Raw genomic sequence first — 26,284 nt, 5'->3', positions numbered from 1 at the left:
TACTTCTTGCAATACTCATCACCGTCATCCCACTGAATATACTGTAACACATCATACTGTATAGTTAACGCCTGCCACAAAGCACATCAAATTTTTCGTGCCAAGCAGCTAACATCATTGGTCACTGTATTTATTTTACTTAATTGTACTCCTGGTTCCAATCTTCTGTTCTTGAGATAACAGAGACAGGCCTTTCAAGTTAACAGACAATTTGTAACTGATGAAAGCATATTGTGTTCCCATTTGATGGCTTCCTCGTGCATTAATACACAACCAAACGGGTGCAAAGTGTGTCTCTTGATATAGCTATACTGGAGACGTGATTGCGTACATGTGTTTGTAGTCTGCTGTTTCATTTACCTCTGCTGATGTGGATATTTATTTTCAGAATTATCTCACGGCGTATGCTCACTTGCAGTAACGCCTGTTTAACACATCAAAGAGAAGTATTTAGTTGGAATCGCATGGCTACATTTCCATTTTACAATATAGCCTAAAAAAGATAATTGGACAGATTTCCATTGTTGATAACCCGTTCATTTTCCCGTGTGTGTGGAATTGTGCTCAATTCTACGTTTCACCAACACTGCTGAAACGTTTGAATCTGTGGCCAATTTAATTGTTCGTACACGTGGATAAACATGGCTAAAACGGCACTCACCCTGCATCTCTGTAACAGGTGTGTGAGCTGTAACAGGTGTGAATGTAACAGGTGTGTGTGAGATGCACAATGAATGTGCCGCCTCTTCAATGCCCTTTACGTGCCAAGCAGACTCTCTCCCCGCCGCTGCCGCCACTTGGATGACATCCATTGCGCCACAGATTTGTCAGAATGTGAATGAGCATAAAGAGTCTTGAAAATAAAACACACGATGGTATTCAACTCGTCGGGAAAAATGAAGGTGAATCCAGTCTCTGCCCTCCCATGAAACATAGCAAGCCTGTGAAAGGACACACGGACCAAATGAGGAAATATATAATTTAAGTAATGTATAAAAAAAATATTTATAAAGTAATATAAGTACAACTGTACTTGTGTATGTCCATCCATTTTTGTCAATCCACCGCTGGATGAGGGCCTCCCCCAAAATCTGGCCAGTTTTATCGTTATTTAACCATACTTCACCACGCTGGTCAATGTTTTTTGTTGAAGGTGGGGGTGGGGGAGATTGCAGATCAATGGATTTGTCTCCACTGCCCACAATGCCTACTGCACCCGTATCTTGCAAATGTTGTTTCCAATCCAAGCTCTAGCGAGGCTCAAACCCTGCTTATCTTCTGAGATCCGATTAGACAACGGACATTGTGTGTGATTTTTTTGTGTAATTGTTATTTTACATTTTCGCTAAGAAAATTCCACCTATTTTGTCCCAAGTATATATTTAACGTTGTGTGATATGATCAGAATCAAAATATGTATTTATACTGTAAAGCTATTTTTCACAGACGTTCAGTCGGGGCGCGTAAAAACGTTACAACAAACAGTACAAAACTCGATAGTAGTGCAACGTATAATAAAGGTAAACAAATACAAGACTAAACCATCCCCATCCTACCAGGCAAAGCCCACTGAGGTAGCAACTTCCTTTTCAGAAGCGACCTGGCCACAAATGATAGCTCAACAAAGTGGTCCATCATTTGGACATTTATAGCAGCAAAATAATCGAAATAGTCTAAACACGTGATGTTTCTAAATGTGGAGGGAAACACCGGAGGACCCGGAGAAAAAATCCACGCGACCACGGGGAGAACAAGCCAACCCCAAATATACAAGCGTCACCATGGATTGATTGTTTTATTTATGGAAGTGCATTATGTACACGATCTGACAAACCAGTCTAACTTATAATGCGTAACATTTGTGCCTGCTGTCCTGCTGCCCCTTGCATGGACACAGCAAGATCCCGTTCGTCAGCAGCAGTGGGTGGAGGGCAATATCGTAAGCTTAGTCTACCTCGGGACTCGTGTGGCCTGGCAAATGAAATTGGGCCGTGGTGTGAACTATGGCACGATGGACCGGAATTACTTTAAACAGCTCAAAAATGCCTTTTGGGCTACTCGCAGTTATCTTCACCCACACATGCCTTCATGGGGAAAATGTGCAGCAATTCTGTCCTGTGAAACCAAATGACGCATTGGGAGGGTGATCTAAAAAAATGATTATCTCTAAAATGCACTATTGAGCTTTGCTGTGTTCATTACACAAATTTAATGCGATAGCTCTTTGGCACACATATATAGTGCACGTGTGTATGGACAGTATATGGGGACAATTTGGATGGCCCCCACTGCACTACCAAGGCCACATAACCTGAGCTTGATTCCCACCCACAGCCAACATCAGCAGCAAGTTATATCTGAACCAGTCCTCGGCCTCCCATAGGTAGGCTCAGCCTGAAAAGAAGCCCCTACTTAAACAATGGTGGAGAGAAAGAGCCAAGAATATGAATCCCTGCAGTCACGAAAGCTTTAAATCAAAATTTAATGGTGAAGAGACAAAGGCGGCCAGGCATGGTGCATGCTGGTCACACATTTCTTCGTGCACCCGATTCAGCCTTAACAGGCGTTCGCGAACAGCTCTAACTCTGACAGTCTAAAGGCTTTGGGAATCTTTGTCCTGTGTTACAAGGGGTGGTCAATATGGAGATTATTTGGACGGACACACGTGTACCTTGTTCCGCTTGTTTTGAGCAGGAACGCAACATTAATAATGCATTAATTTGATGATTTATTCACATTCACAGAGTTTGTACATTGGCATTACTTGGGATTAAGCCCAGAGTGGTTTTCAAAACTATGCAGCGCATGTTGCGCGTGCAGCGGTGAGCACGCTGCGCTATGAACCCGGCCACCCGAGTTCGATTCCCGCACACGGAGAACACCGGTGACGATGATCTGAACCGGTCCTGGGAATTCCGCAGGTCGACTCGGCCTCAAATGAGTACCTGGTGCGATGAGTAAACATCGCCCTTGAGGAGACAGCGGCAGAGAGTCTGCTGGGCACGTCAAGGGCATTGAAGAGGCGGCACATCCGGTGTGCATCTCACACACACACACCTGTTACATTCACACCTGTTACAGCTCACACGCCTGTTACAGAGATGCAGGGTGAGTGCCGTTTTAGCCATGTTTATCCGCGTGTACGAACAATTACATTGGCCACAGATTCACACTTTTCAGCTACTCGCTCATTACACTTGCCCCAACAGTCTGTTAAGGCTATCACGGGGGGGGGGGGGATCTTTATCTTTGTCGCGTGCGTGTGCAAAGTAGAGAGTCGGACACCCCAGTGCCACACACCCTCGTAACCCGCGCACGGGGCAGGGGGGGGGGGGTCACCGCGCTAACAGCTGTCCACGTTGCGGGACGTACAGAGGACGGCGACTGTAAATAGCCCCCCCCCCCCCCCGCTAGAGGACCACACGCGCGCACAGCAGCTGGGTGGCTGCCGCTGCTGCTACCGCCGCTCACAGCGTGAATAGAAGTGAAAAGCACGACGGAAGGGGCGAGGTGGGGAGCATCGCGAGTTGTCAGGAGACGTGACGGCACGGGGACATCAAGCGGAGGGGAGGGGGAGAGGGAGTCGCAGTTTCACTCGCGAACGCATCCAAGCAAAATCAAACTAAAATTTGATCAAACTAAAGTTTGATTTTCACCAGGTAAGGTCCGCTGAGCTATGTAGCTCTTTTTGTCAGAAGCGACCTGGCCATCACGAATGATAAGCTCAGCGATGCAGCTTATCGACGTGTGGAAATTGTCAGCAGCCAAATCGTCTGAACGCGTGGTGATGTTGATTCTAAATGTGGAAGGGAAAATCGGAGGGCCCAGAGAAAAATCCACGGGGGAGAGAGAGAGAGAGAGACACGCAAACTCCACATATACAGGCGTCAGAGTCAGGATCGAAACCACGACCTCGTGGAAAACACCCGGCGAGGTAGTTAACATCTCGCCACGGTGGCGCGCGAGCGTCCGTTAGCTATGCACAAGGTGAGGCCCGTCTCAGTCGCAGCAGCTCGTCATGATCGTCAACATGCGGGCGGCTGCGTTCTTATTCACGCAGCGGGTCGTGGTTATGAGGCGACGTCTTGCAAACGGCAGATGCGGTTTCTTGACCCGCAATTGGATTTTGTTCTTTTAAAAATCTGCGGTCAGCGTGCGGCGGTGAATGTGGTGATTGGGAGTAGAACGACTCCACGCCGGATTCAGTTTGACGGAGGAGGCATCGTCTCGTCACGGAGCATGAACAACCACGCGCACTCCGGTCATCCTCACAGCAGCGGCTTTTGGCTGGCCATCGAACAAAGGCGGTCACTGATGTTGCGCGCTTTCATGTGCGGCCGTCTGGAACGCTCATCCTTACGATATTAGGAAGCCGCTGGAGCTATCTAGAACTGATTTGTGTTCAGTTTTTTTGTCCTTCCCCCCACACCTCCGATGAGCACGGTTGGCTATTCATGGTGCGAAAGAAGTTCAAAATACACGCATCATCATCATCATCACCACAGCGATGCACTTCTCTGCTCCACAATCATCTGGCCCAGCTGCCCCGATGTCAAGTCATAGCTGTTCCTCTACATCAACAGCAGCCGTACGAACAAGAAGATCTTATTGTTATTTCAGTAGAATACCCAACATTTTGTATGAGCCTACAGTGAAGTAGAAACAATAATTTTAAAGTAGTCCTTTTTCTCGTACCCAATAATGTTTGGCATTACATTTCGGGAGCAAACTTCTAAGAGAGATAATGTATCTGAATGAGCTTTCTTATGAATAGCACCGCGGGTAATATATGGTGGTGGTATACAATTTGATGGAAGGATGGCTCCGTGGATTGATTTTCTTATGGGAAAAGAGGTCCAGAATTTAAATTCCCGCATGCGACCAGAGCCGCCCTTTCTAAAACAGATGTTATATCTCATTGGGGTTGTCACTCGGATATTAATAAAATGAGAGAGAGAGAGAAAAAAAGCGAGGCCCCTCTATTACAGCGCACATTAATCAAATATGCATCCATCCCTTAATATTAAAGCTGTCCAAGAACAGCGTTATTGCATGGCCCCCTATTCTCAACATCTGAACCCACATCAGACGCACAAGGGGGCACCATGCAACGAGCGAACATGAGGAGGTGTCTGACGAGGGGGCTGCGCGTGCCACTTCTGAGCCCCTCCTTGCTCAAGCACAATGTTTACGGTGGCCCACGGGGCGCCAATAGAAACATATGTGTGCCGATTGCGGCCTTCCACCCCTCCCACCCTCCCTTTACTTTCTCAACGCCCAGCACCGCGAGCCTTAATGAGACAAAGCAGAACAACAAAGCCACCTTTGGGTGACGTGCAATAGCGTTGACCCCCAAAATTAACCAGTGACCCCCCGCATCCTTACCCCTAACCACGTGCTCCGCACCCCCCCTCCTCCCCCCTCTCACCCCGTTCCATAAATTCTTGCTCAGGCAACTCTTCCACTGTTCCACTGTTTCACTGTTCCACTGTTCCACTGTTCCACTGTTCTACTGTTCCACTGTTCTACTGTTTCACTGTTCCACTGTTCCACGACGATGAGGCCGTGGGAGTAACGGGGTGAGCGTGCGTGCAGGATGGAATTGGAGGTTCAGAGGCTATGAGCGGGGGACCCCAATTTGAAGAGGCGTGTGCATGTGCGGAGATGCTGCGGGAGGGGGGGGGGGATTAGGGCTGATAGACGAGGAGGAAGGGGGGGGGGAGGAAATAAAAACGGTGGAGCTGTGGGCTGACGCCCTGAGCCTGGTTGCGCTGAGACCATTACAGTGCTCAGCGCTGTCACTCACGCACCGTGTTATCTGGCCGCACGGATCAATCTTAATACGCGAACCACAATCCTGTTTTCCTGCGTTGCCTTTAAGTGCAGTAAGCATTACTTAAATCGGGGATTCGTAGATAAGCACTGTCGTCTGGACACATCTTGCACTGAAAACTATGAATTGTTAATGGGCCATTGATAGTGTAATCCCAAGAGCATTTCATTACGATTTTAAATGTATTACTCTAACTACCATATAGATTGTCACTCTCATCATACATTCCATTACATTAAACCCGCTCTGCTTTACAGTTGAATGCAACCACGCAAGGCGGATGAGCGCACATCCCCCCCACCGCCCCCCTTAATGTTGCATTTCTCACGAAGGCTTCATTCTCCGTGTCGGATCGTACACTCTCTAGAGTTGCACCTTTCAACGGATACAGTACCGCTGCTTCCATCTGCCATCGGCCCCTGAGCGAGAGTGTAGAGTTACCATGCCATTCTACCATCGCCAATTAGATTACACGGGTCTCAGACAGCCTCTGTGGCCTCTAATGGTGCAACGCATAATTTTGTTAGGCGACACTTTTCTAACCTTTTAGGTACCTCCACGTCTAATGCGGTCTATCACTTTTCCCTTACCGCACCCGGTCATCTGGATCCTTCTCCAATTTGCAGCCTAACGCTTTCCCTTCCTTTCTGTGTTTTTTTTTTGCCTCCTCCAGGTCAAGGCTGGCAGACTTCATCATCAACTGCAGCCCCTCCAAAAAGTCCATCAGCGGATGCTACAACGAGAATTACGCCTCCTGTCTGCTCTCCTACACCGGACTCATTGGTCAGGTCACATTCTTCGCCACACAGCATTATTGTTTTTCACCACAAACAAACCAAACGTACCCATCGCGAACGCCCCATGAGATCCGGCAAAGTGGTACCGTGGCAAATTGTGTCGCCTCGCCATCGGAAGATTGTGGAGGTCAAGTCCTGGTCAAGCCCCTTCGTCTCTCTGGTGGTAGATAAAATGGCTCCCGTTTTGTGGGGGGGAGGCGGTGGGGGGGGGGCGAAGTCAACAACGGTTGTCCTATGGAAAAAAAGACTTGTCCCCGCCATAGCAATGTGGAATGTATACTACGAGCCCAGGGTAGAGATGAGTGCTTCCCCCCTCACCATGCCCAATCGTGAGGGAAACCGCCGGCTGTATTAATGTGCCACTGTTTTACAAAACCCACCGCATCGAATATGCAGTTTGAGGAATACAAATCGACCGTGCAACGAGGTGTTTTCATCGCAAGTGAAGCCTCGCAAAGTAGGCCTAATTGGTGAGGGAGGGAGGGGGGGAGCATGCCCAGTACACGGCTCTGTGCTCTGTGTAGCAAACTTGGTGGCGACGTGGGTTCACTTGCCAGCTTTTATCAAACATATTCCAGTTTTTTTTTTCCAACAGTTAAAAACTAAAATTCGACGTTCTTCAATTAATGTGTGTTTTTTTTCATCGTAAAAATCCAAATCCCAAACGAGAGCCAATCTATGTTCACCTTCTGTCGCACCGTAAGTAGCCAATCGTGCTTATCCGGAGGTGCAGGGGATAGACAACACCGCTCAACACAAACATAAAACACGCCGAGTTGGCCTCTGTGTATTCAGCGTTGCCACCTCGTGTGCTGCTGCCTGGGCTACAGTCTCTCCACTGAGAAAACTTTTGTTTTAACAAGCCATCGACACACGTTTTTGTTAATTAATTAAACATTCCTTGTGTTATTTAAATTACAAAATTGCTACGTGATCACACGTTGTTACTCGGTAATGTAAATCTTGATTGCAATCACTCCCGATGGTCATTGAATTATTCGGGCTGCTGAGAAACTATGACTAGGACAGCGCGGATCAGATGCGACCACCTATTCGATCACCTGTTCCACCGCCTCCAATTCGATCACCTCCTATTCCTATTCTGGTTGCGATGAGATTGGATGTGACCCAATCCCATCGCACACTCAAAGCGTGCACACCTCCAAACTGCAAACAGCATTCGGTTGTTTTCATGTTCGCAAGCCACTGACTCCGGAAGCATGGCCCAATGTTCCCACAACTTCAGAATAAGCAATTAGTGCATTAAGTGCCTCTCAAGGCAGCTGTGAAAGCCTACTCCTGGAATACTTATCGAGTGACTACTAAGCATGCCGATCGTTGATGTCATACGTAGGTTATCCAACAATTATGAACCCCAGCAATCCTCGGTTCACCGGAGTTATTATTTAGAGGCGCTATACGTACAGCAAAACATTTAGGGCCTCTGCAATTTTTTGCCAAATTTCGGACGTTTAATAAACAGGGCATTATTGACAGTTGACATACATATAGTTTGTTTGTGGCAATTGTCCACGTGTACCTTAAATATAGTTTGTAAAAAAAAACTTGCGTTCAATTGCAGACTGTTTTTTCTGCTTTCAAATTAACCTAGTCGGGACAACAATAATGAAATGTTATAATTATATTTGAAAGTACATAAGTATTGCACGTTCACATAAACTACTGACCATTTTGCCACGTGGTCTAATTTTCCCGCAATGTTCTTGAATGCTTAAGTGTTATGCTTCGCATTTTAAAATAACAGCCCTAGTACTTTTCTTCCAAATTTTATTCGCGCTTGAGACTCCGCAAGATGAAATACTCACGAAAAGAAACTGTAATAAAAAACTCCATCGTCCACTCAATTGGTTTCATCGACTGAGCAATTATGCCAAGTTATTTTATGAAATCCTTAAGAATTATTATTCAGCTTAATGGAAATGATTCAGCGAATGCTTATTTAAGTAATTATACAGGAAAATACTTTCAAATGACTCATCATACTTTCTTTAAAATAAGCTTAACTTTGTTTAGAGTAATTCATGCTTCTGCAGATTAAAATGTAGTCCTCTCATAAGAAAAAAAGGACAGACTGCAGGCATTTGTGAAGAGCTGTTACGGATAAATTCCAGGACAAACACATTCCTGACAATACCCCGATGGTGCATACATTATGTACACGATGTGTATAACATCCAGTGGGCAGCGGTAGTACAACGGTTAGCGCGCTGCCCTGCGAACCCAGTAAACCGGGTTTGATTCCTGCTCACGGTCAACACCGGTGACGATTATCGGAACCGGTCCTGGGCCTCCCCTAAGTCGACTCAGCCTCAAATGAGTATCTGGTGCGGTGTGTAAACATTGGCACTCTGGTGGCAAAGTCGGCCGGGCGTGGTGCTGGCCACCCACCGCCTTGTGTACCGTGCCAGCCTTCATAAGTGCTACTCGCTAACAGCACTTGCTCCTCCAGTCTATTAGGCTATCCGGGGGAATATTTGTCTTGTGCAACATTATATTAAACGCCTGTTTGAGGGATGCTGTGGGTAGAGTGCTCAACTCACAATCTGAAAGGTTGCAATGTGAAACTCTGGTCAAGGAGTCCCACACAGCACATCATCCATGCGGGGTGACTAAAGATGAGTATAACGTTGCGGACGGTCAACCAGTAGCTGTAATTTGAGACTGCCACGGGTCCACGAATGCAGATTAGCACCACCCGCTGGGCTCGCTTGAGCAATGAATGTGTTTTTATTTTACTTGACATGCACAGAAGGATACTCCAGTGGTTATAATTGGTACGGTTTGAAGGCCTATCAAGCAGCATCAATGTGCTATGAAGCAGGCCCATTGCCCAAAACGTCGCCTATTTTATTTTTAAGATCACGGTGTTATTGACGAATGTGTTTTAGTTTTTTGCTTGTTTTTAATCAAGAAGTATGTGTTAATTGTACAGCGAATTTTAATCCGAAGGGAAAGTTATCTCATAATCTATAGTGAGGAAATCGGTTTAACAACAAATCTTCGCCGCCTGCTAATTGATTATCGTAGTGGGGTTCTGTGCCCGTGTTTTGACGAGTGGTGGCCAATACCGCAGCCAAACATTGGGGAGGCAATTATCGGCAATTACTGACGGTTCCACTTTTTCCCTAGAAGTTTCCCTGTCGATCAGCATCCTTTTTTTGCCCTCCGCTAAACGGCTCAAGGCGCCCGCTCAAGTACTTAATGGTGGTGATGTTTAAACGGCCACTCCGCCTGAAGGGGCGAGCGAGCGTGTGGGAAATAAAGTGGGGGGAGGCTGGAGGTGGGGGGAGTGGTGGGGGGGGGTTGCGATTGGAGGGAGTTGGGAAGGAGTGGTTGGGGGTGTGGAGATTAGGGGGTAAGGAGTGGGGTGGGCAGAAGTTGGAGGGGGGTAGTGGGGGGAGTGGGGGTTGTGGGGGGAGTGGGGGTGGTGGGGGGAGTGAGGGTTGGGGAGTGGGGGTGGTGGGGGGAGTGGGGGTTGGGGAGTGGGGGTGGTGGGGGGAGTGAGGGTTGGGGAGTGGGGGTGGTGGGGGGAGTGGGGGTTGGGGAGTGGGGGTGGTGGGGGGAGTGAGGGTTGGGGGGAGTGGGGGTGGTGGGGGGAGTGAGGGTTGGGGGGAGTGGGGGTGGTGGGGGGAGTGAGGGTTGGGGGGAGTGGGGGTGGTGGGGGGAGTGAGGGTTGGGGGGAGTGGGGGTGGTGGGGAGAGTGAGGGTTTGGGAGTGGGGGGGGGAGTGAGGGTTGGGGAGTGGGGGTGGTGGGGGGAGTGGGGGTTGGGGAGTGGGGGTACAGCGGTGAGCGCTGCGCTGCTGCGCTACGAACCAGAGAACCGAGTTCGATTCCCGCTCACGGCCACCAACACCGGTGACAATTATATTATCGGAACCGGACCTAAGCTTCCCCTAGGTCGACTCAGCCTCAAATGAGTACCTGGTGTGGTGTGTAAACATGGGGGGATGATTATGGGTAGGTGAGCGGTGGTCTTGGCTTTCTGTAGCCCCTATCGGTGAGTGCTGGGCGAGGAGTAGGAGGAGAGCCACTTTCTCCTACACAGCTCTCAGTCACGGCACAACTCTCGAAGCGAGGTTAACATCGACCTCAGAGGCCCCTTGACAAGGGTGGGGGGTTGGGGATCCTTTCCCAAATCCAAACAATTAAAACAGTCTTTAGTCCTCTTCTCGAACGCCGTTTTCCCCCGTCCTCCGACACCGATATCCACACTCCGCTGGCTAGCCACACGGCGCTAACGCAAAGTCAAACAACGGCCACGCCACTTTGGTGGCGAGCGACAATTTCGAGGCAGTCATTTTCGCTTTTTGTCCATTTGCTTGCTTGGGTTGTCGCCACACACACAACAAAAATCGCTCGCATGACAACCATTTTGGCTTAAACGTAAAATGTTTAGATGTTCCACAGCATTATGATGTTAACTTTAATCACCGTGTGTGTACGTGTGACAGAGAACTCGTGCATGCTCGTGGTATTCACGCATGTGTGCGTACCTCTGCCCGTCATTTGAGCAGGTTACTCATACAGCAGCTGCCAATAGCACTACTTGATTGATGTATTTTGAACGAGAGTCTTACGCTGAAAAGTGATAAAGGTATACGTTCAATTTGAACCAAATACAGTTCTACCGAGTCGATATTTAGAGCGATTCTCTTGGCTCCAGGGCAGAGAATAAAGAAACATGCCAGTCAGTAAATATGGTGCCGAGGTTTACAAAGTGAAGGATGTCTTCTTCGGGTTGGGAAAGGCAGCACGGCCACATTGCGCCGATTGGAGGTTTGAGACATCATGGGCTGACCGCTGTGATGGGGGCCACAGGGAGGCTCACATCAAACACGGCCTGGGTGCGATTCCTGGCGTTTATTCCCTGCGGAGTTTGTGTTATTCTCTCTCTTTCCCTGTCCTCCTATCGCTAAACAAGACGTACAACCTAGCCGGCAGCGGCCAAACTTCCCTTTGCCGAAATATTTTCCTGAAAATGCCTCATTTGGGATCACACGCTTAGCAGCAACATCGCCCCCTACTGTGACATCTGGGCAGGACCCTCCACAAAAAGAGTCTCGAGACTCGGGTAAACCGGAGTAAATAAAAAAAAACACGCACACAAACATTTCCCTGTAAAAAAAAATTGACAATAAAAAAAGCACAACGCATTCAGCAATAGAAATTCTAGCGGCGGCGGCAGCAGCAGCAGCAGCGTGCACTTGACCAATGCCTTTGTTCACTGTTCACGACGAGCTTCGGAGTGACCGATAAGCTCATCGGGCCTATCTGGGACATTATTTCCGCGGTGTAAAACTAAAACAAATCAAACATCAGCGCCGTCGTAATCCTCTTGAGGAAAATTCGAAACATAAGCAACGTGCTGGCTAATTTACGCGCTTGTAAAGAAGAAGAAAAATGTCCCCGCTGACGTGCACTTTTTATTTTTTATCACAACGTGCATATCTGTTTTGAGCACGTTGGGAAATATTGCCGGTAATTACCGAGTTAGTAAACGTTCTCTTCCTGCTTCCTCACTGATTGTTTTGGAGCGGTGAGAAACCACTCTTGCTTAAATAGTTTATCCGACGATAAAGTGGAATCTTAAACATCTGCACTTTCATCAGCGTCACATCATGGTTTGCACCCATCTTTATTAAAGCAGTTATTTATTGTTTACTGTCGACTCATCCTCGGTTGTGAGGATGATAATAGCATTTCATGATGTAGAGGACATTGTGTTTACTCATATTACTACAGTTGATAAGTGTGGAAGAGCGGTGCAGTGGTTCACGCACTGCAATGTGAACCCCGGTGAACTTTGTGGTTCTAGGCCACGATTAAAACGTCAGTGGCCTGGGACCCACCCTTCACCTGTCCACACGAACCAGAATAGTGAAGTATGGTAAAACAACCTCCAAGGCCGACACTGGGAGGGAAGGTTTCTTCCAGCAGTGGATGGACAAATGGCTCTCAATGATTGTTTATTATTCAATTGATGGTTATTTGATAGTGGATGACCAAGATGGTTCTGATCAATAATGTTTATTTTGATAATTTGTTATTAAACACAGTGAATACAGGTTTGCGGTCATGGTGAAGAGACCGCAAATATAATGATGAAATGAAAAAAGAATGTAATTAATTGACACATTCATAAAATGGTGAATGATGAACTTGGCTTTGCATGACGGCAACCACAATCCCTTAACGGCAATAGCACCCGCGCTTGTCATCAACGTCATCATCGTTGTTGTCGCGGCGACGGCGAACGGTAGGGGTGTAACGCTCCATCGCTCCATCAATTCATACCGATTCTTCAGAAACAGAATATTTATTGCAACTGGAGGAATCACAGATGTCCAGTAGGGGCAGGTCAGAATGTTACAATGACAACCAATAACCCCCCCCCCCACCCCCACGATTATTAATCTCACGATACCCACAACAACGCTGCATTGTACCAAAAGCATTGAATCGTTAGGGTGGGAGTGGAGGTGGGGGGGGTACCCCTGGGCCCCCCCCCCCCCCACATGCTGACTTGCCGCGCACGTCGTGTCTCGCGACGCAGGCACCGTGATGACGCCCAACTACGTGGACACGCAGAGCGCCGCCGCCGTGTCCCCATGGTGCTCGTGCGGCAGCAGCGGCAACGACCGCGAGGAGTGCGACAGGCTGCTCAAACTCTTCACCGACAACCCTTGCCTGAGTAAGCGCCGCACGCACATCATCATCACCACCACCATCACCACCATCACCACCACCATCACCATCATCACCATCACCACCATCATCACCATCACCACCACCATCATCACCATCACCACCATCACCACCATCATCACCATCACCACCACCACCATCACCACCATCATCACCATCACCACCATCATCACCATCACCACCATGATCACCATCACCACCATCACCACCATCACCACCACCATCACCATCACCACCATCATCACCATCACCACCATCACCACCATCACCACCACCATCACCATCACCACCATCATCACCATCACCACCATCACCACCATCATCACCATCACCACCATCATCACCATCACCACCACCATCACCATCACCACCATCATCACCATCACCACCACCATCATCACCATCACCACCATCATCACCATCACCACCATCATCACCACCATCATCACCATCACCACCATCATCACCATCACCACCATCATCACCATCACCACCATCATCACCATCACCACCATCATCACCATCACCACCATCATCACCATCACGCACCGTACACCGGACCACTGTGACCTGCGCTCCGTCAACGGAGGAAGAACAGCAAAACGTTGCCGACGATCTCCTGAAGCCCTCTCGCAAAGAGCATAGCGAGCAGACCTCGACATTCGCGTTTAGCTGCTGAACGTAGTGCCGTGCGTAAGAATAGACTCGCCACCATCATCAATCATCATCATCATCTGTCATGATCAATCCACTGCTGGATGGAGGCCCCCCAAGCCACCGTTGCCACGTGTCACAATCCTGCAAGGCAACCACCCATCCAGCACCTGCTGAACCAATCTCATCGCACAATCTCTGGCTCAGTGGAAATTCTCTCGGATACGTTCCACGTCTTTGCCGCCACTCCGTTAAACGTACCCTCTCGATATTGTCCATCACTTCTGTCCGGCCTAATCCCACATTACTTTTCCGAACAGTTCGGATGACGGCGCGTCTCATTAACCTAGCGCACGTTTGCCGATTCCACAAATTAGCTGTTAAAACTTACACGTAGGCTTCCACCACCAATACGACTCGTAATTAGTTGATTTTGGGTCAGCGTGTAGGTGTACTGTCAATTCTTAACCATAGCCCTCCATCACCCAGCGACAGAGCCAATAAAATCAAGTTGTCACGTCGTGGGCAAACGTGTCAATCGATTTTGAGTTTTTTTTTTCTGTGAACACCTGACGATGCTGGTTGTAATCTCCAGCGAAACGTCGTGTAAAATTGTCAACATTGTCGCTTGCTTTTCAATGTTCTGGTTTTGATTTAAATAAAAAAAACAATTGGCACATTTGCCTACGACGTGATAATTTCATGTATTGGCAATGTCGGGTGATGGAGTGTTCTATTAAAAACATTTACATAATACCTTGCAGTTTTAAATAGATCTCATTTAGAATTATAAACTCTTAAAACATTATAGGCTTTACTTTGCTGCGTGAAGGTTTCGTCTGCTACTCATTACACTTGAAAAAAATCATTTAAATATCCACGTTCATCAATATTTTCACAGCAACAACTACAAATCTAAATATCCTGACTGCCCTTTTTCTTGTTGCAAGGCAACATCCGTGATTATGGTCGAGAGGTGTTTTCATCCAGGAATTAAAAAAATACCTTGGAAATAAAATACTCTATGTTACTTGCATTCACGTGCACTGATCATATTTATGGACTTATAAATATGATCAACAATAAGTTCGAACACTGATATGACGCGAACTGCGCATAGTTCTGTCACAACAACAAAAAAAGGTTAATTATTCTCTGTAGTGGAGTGGTGGCAGGCTGTAATCCTTAAGTCTTCCGCTTATGGAATTTGCAACAAAACATCAAGAGGTTTTTAAGGAAGCAGTCACATATTGTAAGTACACAGGATTAAATTCGGCACGTCTACATAAACATCTCCGCAATTTTCTTTTTACACAAAATAAACCTCTTCCATTCCCCTGTAGAAAATAACTGCCCCTCTGTCTGCCGACATTCTTAGAGACTTGCTCCGTGCAAGCTGTAAATCCATCTTGCTCACAAATGAACCTGGGCAGTTCATTACGCCACGAACTCACGTCTGCTATTGTCAAACCCCGGAATGAAATTTCCGTCCCGTCGGTAGAAATCCCGCGATTATCCCCGTTGTCCATTTGCAGCATGCGCTGCATGCATGCCACGTACCATTGGTGCGGTTCAATTAATATCCACATCCCCCGCTTCTTCCGCCTTTCATTCACTTCGCTGCAAATCGACGACTATCCGCAGGTGCAGAAACGCGGGAGCAGTCGGGAACATCACGTGGTTGACCTCAAGGTCAACATGCATGTCACCCGGGTCATGTGTTGTGGAACCCGAAGAACCCACGTTTATATTTACTCTGCAGGGCGATGACCTGGCAACACAAATGGTGTTCTCTCGTTTCCGCGTAGCTGCAAATGACGCTGCCCCGACATCCGCACTTGAACCCATCTTCACGGAATATGCGCGTGCAAAATGCGTCTCTTTGCGAGTCACTAAAAACTGTCCAACGTTATACCCCCTCCATGTGAACAATGCACCCATTATAATTGCACTCATCACATTCTGCACCATTGTTAATGCAAATAGGTTATTATCGCGATTTATAAAAACAAAAACCTCCTTAAGGAGTCTCCCATTAAAGGAAAACATTCCCAAGGTTATAAACCCCATGCCACGGCTGAAAAGTACACCTACGGACTAAGCTAACAGAAGACAATTCTTGCTGTCTTGATAAAACAGTCGGTGTTTTCATACTAATACGTAATGGAGAATGCGAGTTTTACGGTTCATTTCTCCCTTGGCGATTGCACAGTTTCTGAAGGCAATTTTTTTTTCTCGTGATAAGAGGTGTTCTATTTCATTGGCATCTCACCTGACTCCAATTAAATGAATTAGTTCATTCGATTTGTTTAAAATCACTACAATTATCTTAAATCACATTTGAAAGAGCAGTGATTTTACACATTCATAGACGCATAACAGTTTCCAAGAACTTGATTATTCCTCGTCTGTCATGTGTAAAATTCTGTAAGCAATTTTCATCAGAATTTACAAGAATACAAATTTCAAGGAAAATGCATTTCAGAATCGAAATGAAATTGAAAATTGGATGCCCTCAGAAGAACGTCAAATGACATTCTAATGCGTGATTTACATTACCGAATCATTAACGATCACCTATGTTTATATCCTCAGTGGTATTTTCCATTTTTCCATTCAGTTTACTTGAGCCTTTCTCCAAAGAACAAAGCCTGGGGTTATAGTAAAAATACAATCAGCCAGTGAAGTGTGATAATACATCACAAGACGTGTCCCAAGAACTACGAATACAGAGACCGTACGTAGGCGTTGCGGGGAAAGTTTTGAAACCTCTTTTTGTGTTTTTTTTATTTTTTTTGCCCAACTCTACATGAGCGTTTGTGGAGCGAAAAATGCGCGAGAAATCTGCGCATTCTCGCAGCACGCTGCTAAAAAAGTGTGCATTGGAGTTCACGGTACGAGTCGATTCTTTCTTAATGTTGGTCGACGGCTCGGGTTTGTATTGTTTCCTCATTTTACTGCCGCAGACAACTATGTTTCGTTGCTTGAACAATGTTTCCTCCGTCCGCCTAAACGATGTAACGTGGGCACACGATCCACGTCGATTGTTCACAATAGTTTTTTTTTTGCCGTGCGTGGCTCGATTATTCACGAACATTGATTCTGTGTAGATAAAATCGACATGTCCGTCACTTTCCTGTCATTCTATTTGTTATTTTGTAACAATTCTTATTTTACCAGGTGTATAGGGCCCCACTGAGCTATGTGGCTCTTATTCAGAAGCCACCTGGACACAAACCATCGCTCAACAAAGTGGCGAATCACGTGGAAATGCATAGCAGACAAATTCCAGTACTGTACTCCGAACGTACGTTGACTCTAAATGTGGAGGGGAAACCCCCGGAGGGACCCAGAGAAGAAATCCACACGACCACCGTGGGAAGCAAAACTCCAAACATACAGCAGGCGTCAGGTCGCGATCGAAACCACGACCTCCGTACACCCGGCGAGGTAGTTAACATCTCGCCACCATAGCGCCCAAGCATCCGTTTGGTATGCACAAGGTGAGGCCCGTCTCAGGTGCAGCTCGTCATGATCGTCAACATACGGGCGGCTGTGTTGTTATTCACGCAGCAGGTCGTGGTTATCAAGCCACGTCTTGCAGATGGCAGATGCGGTTACGAGACGCGCGAATGTAAAACAAAAAAGACATTAAATCCACGGGGAGAGCATGCAAACTCCCCGTGAACAACAGGCGTCAGGGTCAGGGATCGAACCCGCGCGACCTCCTGCATAGCAGACGTTGCGGTAAACATCTCGCCGCTTCACCTCCGTGCCGTGACCTCCCGCCCCGCAGGGAACGCCATGCAGGCGTTCAGCAACGGCAGCGAGGTGTGGGCCCAGCGCGGGATGGCAGCCGCCACGGCCTCTGTGCTCTCCCCGCCCGAGCTGCCGCGAGGTCGCGACCCCCCGCAGGTGCAGGGCAAGCCCTACGTGGCCGCCGTCGACAGCGACGAAAGCGCAGACGACGCCGACAGCATCTTTGCGACCGTCGGGAACTCCATGGTGCGTGGCGGAGAGGTGTGTAGATCACCATCCTCCCCCACCCCCCCCCCATCGCTAACGTTTAGAAGCTCCAGCGTCTTCCCTTCTTCCACCGTTCGTCACGCTCCTTTGCGGAGTGTTGGTGGACCTGGACATTGAGCAGCAGTCCACCACTGTTGGCCATCGTCATCGTCGTAACCGTACGTATGTTTCCATTTAATGCGTCTCCATACCAGTCAACCCCTTATCAGTGCCCCTATCTTATTACAGACCAATTGAGACCTTAATGGCCACCCCGTGCCCCTTATAAATCCCAATGTTCATCCTACAAAGTCCCATCACAAGGGAGAAACACAAACAAATAGACAAAAAATGTTTTGCCCGCATTGAAACGGCTGTACGCCGTATGGACCTGAAAACTAAATCCCCCTGAATCTTGATTTGAAGCTTTCGTGACTGCAGGAATCCATACTCTTTGGCTCTTTCGGTAAAGTCATGTAGGCATACCTAAAGTCACGTAGGTAGTCACGTAGGTATACCTACGTGACTACCTAGTCACGTAGGTATAGTCACGTGACTAGGTATACCTACGTGACTTTACCTACGTGACTTTACCGGACGCTTGTGTTGCGCCCGAAACGTCGTGATTTCTTTTATTTTATACCTACGTGACATTTGAGTTTTCTGGCTCAGATCGCATCAATGTAAATGTGTCGTAAAACCCCCCCGCCACCCGGCACAGCCAATGAATAAGGTCTGTCACGTGAACAGATGTAAATGTAGTGAGTTTGCTTTCAAACACAGCGGTGTGCTGAACATGTAAATAAATTGGCACGTTCTGTTCACATTACAATACCTCACCAATTGGCTGTGTTGGGTGGAGGTCGGTGTACGACACATTTACCTCCAATTAGCACGGTTGGCTACGTATGGTGTGAAATAAGTTCAGTATACATATAATGTCCCTTTTGAACTCCTGGAAAGAAAGCTGTATAATGAGAAACAATATGAGATGAAAAAATTGTAAAAAAAAATGTTATCTGTGGCCCTGAATCGTGACAATAAACCGGATCTTTGTGAAGGTGAATTGATAAACGTGTACTATACAGGCTTACATTATATTTAAACACATTTAAAGCCAACGTCTACCACGTGCAAACCAACATGAGACAATGTTCATCTCCAGTGGAGGTCTGGGCCATGTGGAATTTCCACATTTCCCTGCAAAAGGCCTATTTTATTCAGAGGACAACCACCGTCAATTTCCATCCAGGAGCGGTGCTGATTTTATTAGCCCCCCCCCACCCCACCCCCTCAGAGGAATTGTAAATGCAGCCAGCCCTGATCGCAAGAAAGGCCCTTTAAATGTACTCTCATGATCCCGATGAATTTGGACTTAAGAATTCGCCTCAGGTGGCCTCCAGCCTATTATGTAGGGTGTATTATGACACATTAAAAATAATTAAGATGAAACGTTTAATCACTTATATAATTCACAAATTACGGTGGTGTAATTAATGGGGTTTTTTTTTTCTCTACGTGATCTAGCAATGAGTCTTAATGTATTACAAATCAGTTAATTGGTGGAAATACTTTGCTGCATTATTTAAAAGACAATTTAAATTTGTGCCCGCGAATGGGTGACGATTGAAAAGAGAGAGAAAAGCGTTGCTCGATTTTATCCGCGTGCCAAGCTTATTTCCAATAAACCGTTCGCTTAATCGGATATGAGATCGCCACAGCTGCTGTGTGTGCTGTGAGCTCCAAGTCGTGATGGCGTGTAACATGCCCTTCCATTGCGCCATCGTTGAGGATATTGGCAGGACTGATTCGGGCCTGCTGTTAGGGGCCATCAATAAATGTGACTCGGGTGCTGTCCGCCAACACCACCGCTTACAAGCAAGGCATAAGGAAGGCGATGTTAGAAATAAAGGGGGAAAAAATTACTCCACATTTAAATGCGCATTTATATCACACGCTCGGTAGCAGTTAGGAGATATTCAAGAGGCTCCTCTGTGTGAAATTGGGAATCACAACACACCGTGTGCCTGTTTCTGCATGTAATCATCTCTGTTCAAATTCTGTGCTTTGCGGTCATACAATGTATGCTCAATATTACCACGACTATATGTTTCCACTATCTGACAATACCGTGATCTCGCGCAATTTCACAATATGCACCACACACACCTGGCGCGTGAAGCTTCGCTCTGCACAATGGCAGTGATAATGTCTCATTCTCATCATCAACCTTACATGCAACCACCAGCCTTTTCCTTCTTTAAAAAAAAAACACACCTACACAAACAATGACCGGAAACAATAACTAATAAAGGCACCACGTGGATATTGTGCGTGCGCCTGAGAGAATTGCTGGTGACATGCACCGCATTAGCATGCTGTGCCAAACATTACCTTGATGGAAAGGTCTGCATTAGGGGAGGGATACAAATGATTGTTGCATTGAACGTACCTTGAATTGGTGGCTTGTGGATGCTGGGCGGTGATAAGTTAGAACGCCAAGGCACCTGGGGATAGTTTGTCCCGGCACGGAAATCATGGCGAGGTCTGCTGCTAATGCATAGGACCCACAGAATGCATCAAATAACTGCTAACTATTCACGCATGCACGCATTAGGCCAAACATGCTCAATCAAACAGAAGTAGCTATTTGTCTTAATGCAGGATGTTCCAGCAAGAGGGACCCATCAAGGCTTTCATAGATAAATACAATCATTGAGTAGATACAATTATAGTAAATACAATGATTACGAGTATATGGAAGCCACATTTAGATACCTCGGATAACTGTTACAATGTATTTGTTACAAAAAAAATTGAAGCGGATTTTTTGTCATACAGTACCCAGTTATATTTAAATTGACCAACTTCATACGGAGTGCAAAAACTATATTGAATAGCACGCGCGCGCATACACGACGCATGTATTTATATTTTGCAAGTGTGTGTGCGTGTGTATATGTGCATATCAACAATTCGTCACTGTGAATGGATGATAATGTTGGACCTTGCTTTTCAATCAAAAAATCGTGTTACCCGACGGGACCTCACCGGCAAAGAGTCACCCGCGGGGTGTGTGAAAAATTGCCCGCCCGTGTTCGTGTGCGAAGAAAGCCACTTCCGAGTGTAATAGAAATCGGCAATGTACGTCATTTTAGTTTACACTTTGAAGCGTGGAAGTAGTTCGTGAATTAGCGTACAGCATGTGACACATGGTCCAGCACCTCGAAATAAAGCTTTCTTTTATGAACCGCGTTTTTCATACACCTTAACCTACGACGTATTAAAACAGTTGCTCTGTGCTTTACTAACAACAACAATCATTTTCACTCCTCTTGATCGGTGGATATAGGATGCAGCTTAAATTGTTTGCGATGCCTTGTAGCGGTTTGCGCACTGCCTTACGAACCCGGTGATCAGAGTTCGATTCCCGCTCAGGGCCACCACCAATGGCGATTATCTGAACGGTTCCTGCGCCTCCCCTAGGTCGACTCAGCCTCAAATGAGTACCTGGGTGCAGTGTGTAAACATCGTCAATGGGGAGACAAAGGCGGCCGGGGCGTGGTGCTGCCCACCCAGCCCCTCGTGTGCCATGGCGGCCTTCATAGGCGCTGCTCGCTAACAGCACTTGCAGTCTGTCAAGGCTATACAGGGGATCTTCGTATTGGACTGTAACTGAGTTTCATCTGATTGGTCGGTCATTATCGTGTTACGACTATTAAATGGAACAAGTCAGTTTCATGCTTCACTGGGGTCAATATATGTTATGCCAGCACGGCACGCGACAGGGTGGGTTTGCCAGCACCACGCCCGGCCGCCTTTGTCTCCCCAGTGGCGATGTTCACAGACCGCTCCAGGTACTCATTTGAGGCCGAGTCGACCTCGCGGATTTTCAAACATTCGCCACTGTTATCGGTCGCGGGCGGGAATTGAACTCGGGACACCCAGCGCCGTGACCACCGCGCCGCGCCGACCTCTGCTTATTTATCCCGACGTCTCCCTCCCCTCTGCGTCCCACAGCCCTCACGTCCCATCCAGTCGTGTTGTTGGCTGTTTTCGTCGTCGTTACGCTTATACATCCTTGCGTACGTGGGGTGGGGGGGGGGGAGTGTCACCCGTCGCCCGGTGCAACAGGTGACAACACTCACGTGTCATTTGATCGGACAAACATTGAACGCAAGGTACCGGCGACCAATATTTCGTGGCCACTTAACGATGCCGCCGCCGCTGCTGCTGCTGCTGCATCTCCCACTCGATGCGGGTCCTGAAACGAGCGAGCCGAGTGGCACTCCGCTCCGTTTGAAGCGCCGCTCAAATCGTCCACCTCCTGCAATCGTTGGTAACTCACCGTACATCTTTAAGGGGCCATTTGAAGCCGAGCACATTGATGTCCAAAAATTGACGGATGTATCCCCTCACGGGCCTGATGCACACCATTGTCCGCCACGATACGCTGCGTCCTAGGTGCGTTTATGTGGAGCAGGCACGAGCTGTCAGTTTGTTGGAATATGCAAGGGAGCTTGGAGATGCGACGATATCTTCCCGCCGAGCTGCCGTGAATGTAGGCGTCTCGTGTTTTGAGTAAGAACGCACGTCTTAGTGTTGCAAGATCGTGGGCTAGACTTTAAGTTGTAAGTAATTTTTCAGGCAATTTCGAATATTTTTTTTTATAAGTTACAAAAATCTACGCCGTCATAATGGATTTTTTTTTTTATTTTCTATCCCACAGGTATGAGACGTATACATAGACAGAGACGGTGTATACGAAGTCCAATAATAAATTTGGCCATCGTCACCTGCATCCTTAGCACCCTTTTCAGATGCCATTTGTTTGACCCAAGCTGATGAAGGGCAGGAAGTCGCTCTTTCCACTTAGTCATTTGATTTATTATATATGTGTGTATATACAAAATAAGGTTAATGGAAGAAAGAAAAGTGCCAGTCGTGTGTGCACTTTGCTGTATTTGCTACATACTAACTGGTCGTGCACAGTATGTGCAAGCCACAATTCCGCACGTGTGTCAACCCACTGGTAATGAAGGCCTCTGCGTGCCGTGTGAGCGATGGGGGAGCAGGGGGGGGGGTCATTTTATTTCTACCAATGGATTTTATTTTGTCTAAAAGGCCTCAGAAAGCTGGAAGGCACGTAAAGTAGGCAGCTACTCTCGACAAACAACGCAATTTGGCGTGTGGGAGCTCTCTTGAAGTGAATAGACAGTCGGCACACTTTTCGTTGCCATGGCGGCTATGATGGTGAAACAACGTGGCTGCCCACATTGTCCAACGGCCAGCTGCCACCTCTGTCCCCACGCCTGTGTGGCAAAGTCAAAATCTTCCTCTATATCTTCTTCCACCATGGTTGTCGAACATTCCAGGCGATTGCTGCCACGGCTCGTACACTGGACTTGCAATCCGCAGCTCGCCGGTGCGATGTGATCTCCCGGCGTGGCAGGTCGAATCGACGGTGCAGGTTTCTTAAATCCCTCCGCCTCTGTTCACACGAAAGCAGCCTAAATGGGTCCACGGCAGTTTTATCGGCAGGTCGCATGTGTGGTGCGGAAAAGTGTGGGTGTTGCCACCTCTTCTGAAATGTCTGGACCAGCGTGGAAGAGTAGACCAAATACTCTCCCTAGAGCTTACTCTCGTAGAGGACCTTCCATTAGCAGTGGCGCAAACAAGTAACTGCAGGGCAGCACCTTTAACCTTTTTACATTACAGTACAAATGTCGACCCACGTGCATATCCACTCGTTTCTGGCGTGTAAATTGCGCAATCCCTGGTGGACCTCGTGCCTCTTTGCTCCAAGCGTCGTAATTGGACATCTGTAAGTAAAAAAAAAAAGAAGAGGAGCTTCATAGCTCAACGGATTTCTCCAGTATAAATAAATGTTCTGATGCTGATTCTGCGTTCTCTCTCCCCCTCGGCAGTCTCGCGAGTCGGCAGGCTCCCAGGGGTCGCGCGGGAGCGCCGACCAGAAGCAGCAGTCTCAGTCGGCACAAGCGACGTCCCCGCAGGGAGGGAGCGCGCCCCAGGGCCCCCGCGGCAGCCCTCCTCACCTGCTCCTCCTGCTGCTGCCGCTGCTCCTCACCTCCTCTCCGCTGCTGCCCTGCGCCTGATCGACGGAGCCTCCGCGCGGAAGGGGAACGCCGCGCGTGCGTGCGTGCGTGCGGGCGTGCGTGCGGGCGGGCGGGCGGGCTGGCTGGCCGTCGCGCCAAAACTCGCTTCCCCCCCTCCACGCCGCCACCGCCACGTTCAAAATATTCACGCCAATGTGTTCGCGAGGGAACGCCGGAAGATGGGATGGAGGCGAGTTGCGCGGCGAAAGGAACAAGGATTTTTTTTTTCCAAGGAGGAGGAGGAGGAGGAGGATGAAGAAGAGGGAAAGTTAACGCGAGTCAAACTGTTGTTGACATCGAAGCGGTGTTTTTTTGGAAAAGGACAAAAAAATGGAAAGGCAAGCGGCAAAAAAATGCTCGCCGACTTTTGAAGGTGGGGGGGGGGAGATGTTTGAAGAAGGAAAAATGAAGAGGAAAATCATCAAAAGCTGACTCGTGTTGGGAATCGCTTTGCTGTCACTTGACCGAAATGGATTTAAGATGTTGGGACTCCTAACAGGACGTGCCAGGTTCAAATCTTCTTTTTCTCTAATCCCAAAGTTGTTGGGGGAGAAAAAAATACGATTAGTTTGAAGGTTGCAAAGTCCACAACGTATGATATCTCCAGATGCTTCGTTGGTGCACATTGGCGGACACCAGAATCACGTGACAGTCATCCCCCCAACGCATGGACCCAGTGACTTCAAGAAGGTCTTGAGTGATACTCTGGGCCACATTATGAATACAATTCAATGGTGACTGGATGGGGTGGCCTATATCACAGTGGTTGCAGCTGTATTACACCCAGCGTTCTCGACCACTCCGGCTGTGGTGCCATCGAAAGCGGAGGCTGAGAATCCACAAGTTTTTTTCTTTTTTAACAACAGAGGAAAACCAAGGAGGTGTGGTAACATGGCAACACACACAGACACGCAGACTAGACATTCTCTTCAAGTGTGTCGCAGGACATTTTCATTCTGGTTGCTCCTTCACCGTTCATGTTTTAAACCTTTGGAACTTTAAATGTAGGAAATATCCCATGTGAAGGTTTTATGTTATTACATGTCGCTATTGTGTATTCCTCCACATTGCATAGATGGACAGGGTCACAGTGTGGAGGCTTATATAAAATTAATAAAGTATAGATCAATTTGAAAAAAAATACTGGGATAATTCCCAACGTAACACCTCTTGACTCTGGTCATATCGTATTAGCATCGAAAACGTAATTTAATAATAATAAAAAAACATTGCTAATATTACATGCATTATGGATGAGTGAATCATGGTATAATGGAAGGGCACAGTATGTCACAGGGTGGTAACACCAACTACTTTACGATGTGTTGATTTTTGTCCGAATGAGCTTATCCAATTCCCTGTTTAAGAGTAAAGTTTTAAAAGTGACCGACCTAAACCCCCTTGCTGTCAAAGCAAGCTCGTCAAGCCAGGCGGGTTCTTTCAGTAAAGTAATTTTGACGCGATTGAAAATTGAATCCACTGATATCCCGTTGGTGTGTACAATAACTGCATTCCTGTTTCAAGTTTTATTTTGTCATACATATGTGCTATTTCCTGTATGAATGCATAAAATCTTAAGTCGAAATATGTAACATCATAATTATTTGATATCACAAATGATAAAGGTTGGGGGGGGGAATGTAGATTTATTAAGTTTACTTTGCTTTATGGTACATATTTTAAGCCTAACCAAAAAAATAATTTTAAAGTGGTATTTAATTTTCGTAGTGCTTCATTTTCCCACAGTTGTTCGTCTCAAGCTTGAAATCATAATAGAATTTTGTTTTTGTTATTTCAAAGACCAATTTATGTAAAAATGAAAATAATCAGAAGACAAAAAAAACACATTCTGTTGATGTCTATGTTTTATGCTGGTGTCTTTTGTGAAATCAGAAAGTAAAATTCAAGATCAGTCTACAACAGGAGTGATTTTTTTTCCATTCGCACGATAAGTACATCACTAAGTTATCGCGGATAACAAAAATAAATTCATTATCCCGTATAACATTTGTAGGATGCATATCATTTCGTGAGTATGGCTGGCTAAACCACAGGCATTATTGCTAAATCATATAGTAGCCAGTGTAATATTCTAATTAATCATTGTAAGCATCTTAACATAGCAAGAATAATTGGAAGTCACTGGATAAGC

General features: G+C 47.1%; 1 protein-coding gene across 2 annotated transcripts in view; it reads left to right on the top strand.

The window, feature by feature from the left end:
• The window catches only part of LOC116940477 (GDNF family receptor alpha-4-like), a 53,540-nt gene extending 27,488 nt beyond the window's left edge, over window positions 1–26,052 (top strand). The window contains exons 5-8 of one of the 2 annotated variants that reach the window (XM_032950358.2): window positions 6,507–6,616; window positions 13,206–13,343; window positions 17,808–18,016; window positions 23,944–26,052. In XM_032950358.2, coding sequence (XP_032806249.2) covers window positions 6,507–6,616; window positions 13,206–13,343; window positions 17,808–18,016; window positions 23,944–24,132 — 646 coding nt within the window. In that variant the 3' untranslated portion in view covers window positions 24,133–26,052. Of the gene's footprint in view, window positions 1–6,506; window positions 6,617–13,205; window positions 13,344–17,807; window positions 18,032–23,943 lie in introns of both variants that reach the window. The other variant, XM_032950357.2, reaches the window with a different exon arrangement.
• Window positions 26,053–26,284: the final 232 nt, after the last annotated feature.

This window comes from Petromyzon marinus, chromosome 9 (assembly GCF_048934315.1).
Source record: "Petromyzon marinus isolate PM22_M1 ecotype Great Lakes invasive population chromosome 9, UKy_Petmar_22M1.pri1.0, whole genome shotgun sequence".
NCBI lineage: Eukaryota > Metazoa > Chordata > Hyperoartia > Petromyzontiformes > Petromyzontidae > Petromyzon > Petromyzon marinus.
The sequence above is the reverse complement of the archived record's forward strand: the minus strand, read 5'-3'. Positions and strand labels throughout refer to the sequence as shown.